The sequence below is a fragment of the Vespa velutina genome, chromosome 1, assembly GCF_912470025.1.
Source record: "Vespa velutina chromosome 1, iVesVel2.1, whole genome shotgun sequence".
In the NCBI taxonomy this organism is placed as follows: domain Eukaryota; kingdom Metazoa; phylum Arthropoda; class Insecta; order Hymenoptera; family Vespidae; genus Vespa; species Vespa velutina.
This window is the reverse complement of record NC_062188.1, coordinates 4,606,127-4,613,626: the sequence shown is the minus strand read 5'-3', so window position 1 is coordinate 4,613,626 and position 7,500 is coordinate 4,606,127. Positions and strand designations below refer to the sequence as shown.

Sequence of the window (7,500 nt, the reverse complement as noted above, 5' to 3'; positions counted from 1 at the left end):
TGTAAAGGGCCTAAAGGCTATAGCAAGAACCAGTACTTAACGAAGGGTCATCTAGCACGATCCACCTTCAGGTCGAAAACATTCACCTTGGTATACTTCGCGCTTACTCTGAGATATACCAAAGAATTTCTCAGAAATTCTTGATTAAAAAGAGAAAGAGAAATATATATATATATATATATATATAGAGGGAGAGAGAGAATATATGAATATCTCCCGCAAGATTGAATTTCTTGATCAATAACGATCGATTCTCAGGGCGATTTAAACTATCTTTTTCTTATTTTCGTTCTCCTTCTTTTTGACGAAAACGAACATGAGGATGAAGAAGAAGAAGAAGAAAGAAAAAAAAGAACAAAAAGAAAGAAAGACAGACAGATCCCATGGTGGGTGGATAGTCAAACGATAGTCGAGAAAATCAATGCAATATCTTTTGCTGTACGTGACTCGCAAAGAAACGAATACCGCAAATACTTTGCGGTCCGATAACTGCTCATCCATCGGCTATGGAATTCGACTCCCGGCCACTTTTATTACCTTCGTTCTAACCGCGTTGAAACTCTTCCGATAAACAACGACGCATTGAGCTCATCTCTAAAATAATCGATATGATGCTATAGTAAATTTTTTTTTTCTCTCTTTTATCTTTTTTATCATTTGGTTTCTTTTTCTTTCTTTCTTTCTTTCTTTTCTTTTCCTTTTTTTTTTCGTTTTCTTTTTCCTTTTCTTTTTTTTTTCTTCTCTCGAGATTGATAGCGCGAACGTGTTTCGGTATCTAAGAGAAAGAAAGAGAAAGAGAAAGAGAAATAGAGAGAGAGAGAGAGAGAGAGAGAGAGAGAAAGAGATAGATGAGGATATAAAAAAAGAAGGAATCAATCTTGACGATGTAATATTCATTAGCGTTGCCCTTCGATCATCGTGCAAAATTAAAGGGAGACCATAAAAGAGAGAAAGAGAAAGAGAGAGAGTTAGAGAGTTAGAGACTTAATAAGGAAATGCAGAAGTCCTGCTACATCATTGAGCATTCTCCTTCATTCGATCAGTTCTCTTATTCTCTTCGTCTTCAAAGATAGACACCGTCTATATCTGTATCTCTATCTCCATATTTTTTCTTCTTTTCACTTCCATTCCTTCCTTCCTTCCTTCCTTCCTTCCTTCCTCTCTTATCTTCTCTTTTTTTTTTTTTAAAGGGAAACAGGAGGTGAGAAGAGGAGAGGGAGGAGGAGGAGGAGGAGGAAGAGAATATTTTTTTTCTTTCTTTCTTTTTTTACTCTTCCTCGGTCAGTACTTCGAATCAATTCTAAACGGCGTCCAGATAGTGACGTAAGATCTTCAAAGGAACGAGAGAGGCGTCAGGTCCAATCTCTGGCATTAGCCTCGGTACTCGTGTGTGCTTTACACGGCTGTCATACCTGTTTGCGCAGAGGCATCGGTACTATCTTGCCCACGTTCACCATTACCATCATCGTCTTCGTCATTATTATCATTATCAGCATCACCATCGTCACCGTCACCGTCACCGTCACCGTCACCGTCATCGTCACCATCACTATCACCGTCATCATCATCATCATCATCATCATCATCACCACCACCACTAGCTTCGTCTACTTGCTTGTTCACCAACATCCTTTTCTCTCTCTCTCTCTATCTCTATCTCCCTTTCTATTATAGCTTTTATCCTTTCTCTTCCTTTCCTAGTCCTCCTAGTCTACCTTCTTCCACTTTTTCATAAACATATCCCACACACACACACACATATATATATATATACAGAGATATTACATATTTAGATATGTTAGTAGAAATATCACGTTTTACGTTTATGCCAGATATATACATACATACATACATATATATTTATATACACACATACATATATACATACGGTCATCCCTACGAAGGTAGGTGGCCGACACGTTTATATTATCTGCATACATACATGTACGTGGGTGGCTTTCTTATATCGTGACGACCTCGAATAATATCAACCTTCTCTTCCAGGATCTACCGTCTGAATGTGTGTCCTCGTAAGAGTTTTACTTAGTTTGATATACAACCTACCAATCTTCTCAACTCGCGGTTAGGCTCGCTGAAATGATCTTAAGTTTCTGATGGGTTAGACGTGGAAAGATTGATCGTAAGCAGACATTATATAACGTCGTATATTCGATTAATTGTGGACCTCGAATGACCTCATCTTGGCAATAACCACCTGCCAGTGATGGCACGCTGCAGTAGGCACACGTTTATTGCGTAGGCCAATGATGACCTTCGGTAATGATCCTTGCGATTTGTGGTGAACCAGTGTTTCTTAGACACTGTTTTTTTGTTTTCTTTTCTATATTTTTTTTTTATTTCTTTATCCCTCTTTTTTCTTTTTTTTTTTTTTTTCTTGTCGTTATTTCCTTTTTCATTTTCTATCGTCTAATCGTTCGAGCAATCGATCGTCATCATCTTCATTATTATCATCATCATAATTATTCAGCATCGTTGTCACTGGTGATTACACAAGATCGAGAAGTCTTTTCCGTTACATTCTCGATCACACCAATTGTTAAACTTCCAACAATCTTTTTTTTTTTTTTTTTCAAGATTCTCTCTGTTTTATCTCTTCCTTTTTTCCGTGCAAATTCCACGGAGATCGTACGGAGGACACCGGGTATATCGAGCAGGCAACGACCTTCAACGCAGTCTCTCTCTCTCATACACACACACACACACACACACACACCCTCTCTCTCTTTCTCTCTCTCTCTCTCTCTCTCTCTCTCTCTCTTTCTCTTTCTCTTGGCCGACCTCAGCAAGGATACTCGTAATCTGCGGTGCATCGGCCCGCAGCTCGTCAGATCGCTGACTTTACGTTTCGCACCCACCTAGCAACGAAGACGTTAGTTCTTTTTTCTGGATAACAAAAAGGTGCATAAATAGGATAGGTAGAAGATAGAGATAAAAAGAAAATATAGAAAGTTGGTGGGGGTTTTAGAAAACCTCTGCTAAAGTGGGGGATTAGATTTTTTTCCATGGCTCTTTTTTACTACCTCTCAACGATCACCCTTTCTCGTGAACGTAACCACGCCCTAAGGACACACCGCAGTGTCACCTGATCCTTCCTATCTACTCCAGAGAAAAAGAGAGAGGGAGAAAGAGAGAGAGAGATGTTACATGTAAAAGGAAGATCGACGAGTAGGATTCTTTTTAGAACTCGTTGGTCTTGTCCTGATGCATCCACGACCACCCTTGAGGACTCCAAGATGGATGGTACCAGCAAGGAAAGCGGCTTTGCTTCGTTCCTACCTCTTCTCTCTATCGTTCTCTTTCTCTCTTTCTCTCTCTCTCTCTCCCTCTCTCTCTCTCTCTCTCTCTCTTTCTTTCTATCTCTGTCTATCTACCTATCTATCCATCTATCTATCTACCTATCTATCTATCTATCTATCTTTTCCCTTGCCTCCTCCTTCTTTCACCAGCTTGCATATTTTCTACATTTTACCGTGCAAATTGCATACCACTATCCCCTATCTATTCACTTATGTTCTACATTTCTTCTTTAAAGTATTTATTTAAATTCTTATTTTTTTGTTCTTTTGTTTTGAAATGATCATTTCAATACGATAAACGGCACGAACATTTATTTTAATTTTAATCTTATGTCTTATCCATTTGGAAATAATATATTATTAATAATTTATTCTCAGTGTTCCAAATGATCATTATTCGTATTCTTATCGGATTCCACTTGGTCGAACTCGTCCAATATTAAATAGAATCTACATTGGAAACGTCGAACGACTTTGCATTGCTACCGATGCAAGTAAGAACAAATAAATAGGGTCCATTGAAAAGTAACCAGATCGGTCGTCGAGATAACGCGTATCTCTTTGTGCCCCTTTCACTCGCACCTCGTACATTTTATCTCTGTGGAAAATGCTTGTTACGGATTGAACGCAATTAGCAAGATTCCGTGCCGGATGTCGATGATAATAATGACGTCGCATAATGTCGATGACATCGAAATGAACCCCTGATACTTAGCGAGGTCGTAGATATATTTTTTACTTTTATTTTTTTCACCTCATAGATATATATATATATATATATATATACCTCGATCTATATTTATTTTACACAAGAGTTATAAAGCGTGTTGTTTTTTTTTTTTGTGTGAAGAATGCAGGTTGAATGAAAGTTAAAGGAATTACGAGAAATTAAAAAAAAAGAAATTAAATGATTTAACGTAATAATTTCTCCAATCATTGTAGGAAAATTTCTAATCGTCGAAACAGTTACACACGCTCACACACACACGCACGCACACACGCACACACACATACATATATGGATATATGAAATTTTTATTGTAAAAGAAAATATATATAATATATAATACATCATAATACTTCATCAAATCCTTCGCGAAATTCATTATAGTGAAAACAATAGTTACGTGAACGAAGTAATATAAGTAACATAACTGAAATTGAAAGGATAATCATCCATCTGCATACTTAGTTTTTATGAGGATCGTTATACACTTTGATTGCATTCATTGCCCGACAGGAAATCGTTCGATTGCGAATTATCCTCATTAGGGCCGATCATCGTTCGAGGATTAATCGTTCTTCCGTCATACGCCTACTAAGATTCACTCGACTGTATCCCATAGATGAGAAATGAAGCTTCTTCTTCACCTTCTTCTCTTTCTTCTTCTTCTTCTACTACTTTAGAAATAAAATTAAAAAGAGAAAGAGAGAAAGATGGAGAATATATTTTGCGTTAACAACTATACTTTTTACTGTACTCTTATTTTGAAACATTTCTCTCTCTCTCTCTCTCTCTCTCTCTCTCTCTCTCTCTCTCTCTCTCTCTCTATTTAATTTTTTTGATGGACTTTTATTATGCATGTATCTATATGAAAGAGAAAGAGAGAGAACACATTTTTGTAAACAACTATATTTCTTACTATGTTCCTATTATAAAACATTTCATGTTTTTCTACGTTCGAGAATACTCATTCTCTCTCTCTCTCTCTCTCTCTCTCTCTCTCTCTCTCTCTCTCTCTCTCTCTCTCTTTCTCGCATACATATATATGCACCCACAACATAGACACATTCGTGATAAAAATTATAATAAGAAAGAGAGAGAGAGAGAGAGAGAGAGAGAGAGAGAGAGAGAGAGAGAGAGAGAGAGAGAGAGAGATGGAGAACACATTTTTGTAAACAACTATACTTCTTACTATGCTCTTACTTACTATAAAACATTTCATGTTTTTTCTACATCCAAGAATGCTCTTTCACGTGCGCATAATACACATACATGCATACACATACATGCATACACACAATAGACATTTGTAAAAATGATGCTGTGTATTATTCGCGAAGATGAGGAAGAAGTCGAATACTCCGCGAGTCCTTTCTCGGTATTGTGAAGCGAACGAGACGAAGAGAAATAGAGAAAGAAAGAGAGAGAGAGAGAGAGAGAGAGAGAGAGAGAGAGAGAGAGAGAGAGAGAGAGAGAAAGAGAGAAAGAGAGAAAGAGAAGGCGAGAAGCGAACGGTCCGGTTTTTGTTGATAGGGTGCAAGGACAGACAAGAGCGAGTGCTGCAAGACTGAAAGTCCGAGGAAACAGTCGACCACAGTGCATATATAGACGATTATTATTCCGTACAGAAAGAGATCGTAAACGGGTCTTGTATTGCAAGGTGAAAAATCAATATGGCGCAACAACCCTTTCCCACTATACGATGCCGTCCTATTAACAATAATTATCATATCTATCATGGCGTATTAAGGAACGTTAAGGATAATTCGAAATATCCTCAATAAAGTTCGTAGATCTTTACGTTCTAACATAAACGGGCGATAAAGATTATATTAACAAAGATCTATACAGGTAGTAAAGATAAGCTTAAACGTAACGAATGTATATCAAATTATTGAGATCAATTATTATCAATTATCTTCTTGTCATTTATTTGGAATAACGAAGAATATAATCCAATGTAATCATTCGTTCCTTTTTATTTTGTTTTTTTTTTTTTTTCTTTGCATTTTTTTTCAGTTCTTTTTTTGTTCTTTTGGTTTTTCTTTACCTTTTGTTTTTAATCTCTCCTCTCTCTCGTTATTGATTTTACAGGACGACGGTGGTGTCGAATATTTCAATACTATAGTAGTGCAACCGCATCTGAAGTTGGTCACGAATCAAGGCAGGGGTTTTCACGTGAGATGTCGATACCAGACACGAGACAAAGTTGTAACGAACGATCAGACCCACGTGGCAATGTTACAATCTCTACCACTCCAGGTGATTAATACGTTCCATTAAATGAATTATATTTAATTACTCGAAAGAATCGATTTTGATAAAATCAAATGATTTTGTATTTTAATAGGCAACCGCTCCGATGCCTGGATGCACGATGAAGATCTTCAGCGGAGATCCAACGAGGCATCAAGTGGCAGAGAACGTGAAGATCGGTGATCCACTGACTTTGGTCATCAGTATCGACAAACAAGAGATGTTTGGTTTGAAGATCTCCGATTGTTTGGTCCGAGATGGTCTGGGTTGGGGAGAACAGAGGCTGATCAATAACGAAGGGTAAGTCTGAGTCCTATTGTGTGTGTGTGTGTGTGTGTATATGTATAAATATATAAGTGTATATCTATATAAAAACAAGTAAATATATAACCAAGGAAATACATATTTTCTCGGAGAAATCGAGTCGATGCTACTGAATGAATAATTCAAAGGGAATTCCAAGAGATCTAGAATCACATAACACAAACTCACTTGACTCCTTGAAAGATTTCCTTTCTTAAATTTATATATATATATATATATATATATATACCTATATATGTATATTGTTTTGCTTCAGATGTCCCGTAGATGGGGAGATCATGGGACAATTCATCTATAACGAAGATAAAACAGAGGCGAAAGTCAACTTCCAAGCACATAAATTCCCATATACTGCGAGCGTTTATTATCAGTGTAACGTGAGGCTCTGCGTTAAACATGGCGGAGGATGCAGTAATACGGTATTTTTTTCTTATTTTTTTCTTCTTTTCATTCATTTGTTCTATATATATATATATATATATATATATATATATATATATACATATATTTTTTTTATGTTCATCGATGTTACAGTTCGAGAATATAATTAAACGTATATTTTCGTTTGTATGATTGTTAACGAATAATTGTCATCTTTACAGCCACCTTTATGTAACGCTATAACGAGAAGACGCAGAGACACGAATAACGGTGGTGACAATGCGAAAAATGTCGAAAGTCTCGATGGCGGTACACCTGCCACCATCGAAGTTTATAGCGGGCTTTACGTTAACGAAGCTTCGGACGTTAGCTCGAAGTCCGATTTTACCGACGACGTCTTCAGGGAGAGGGTAAGAGTATTAAAAAATTAAATAATAATTAAGAAAAAAAAAAAGAAAAATAGAAAAAAAGAAGAAGAAATTTCGATTAAACGGAAAT

At 36.7% G+C, this 7,500-nt stretch overlaps 1 protein-coding gene across 1 annotated transcript in view; it reads left to right on the top strand.

Annotated features, from left to right (window-relative positions):
• LOC124957549 (cuticlin-4) overlaps positions 1-7,500 on the top strand; it is a 73,382-nt gene that overhangs the window by 65,365 nt on the left and 517 nt on the right. Inside the window, exons 5-8 of the mRNA XM_047514567.1 lie at positions 6,136-6,303; positions 6,392-6,597; positions 6,878-7,040; positions 7,224-7,412. Coding sequence (XP_047370523.1) covers positions 6,136-6,303; positions 6,392-6,597; positions 6,878-7,040; positions 7,224-7,412 — 726 coding nt within the window. The remainder of the gene's footprint in view (positions 1-6,135; positions 6,304-6,391; positions 6,598-6,877; positions 7,041-7,223; positions 7,413-7,500) is intronic.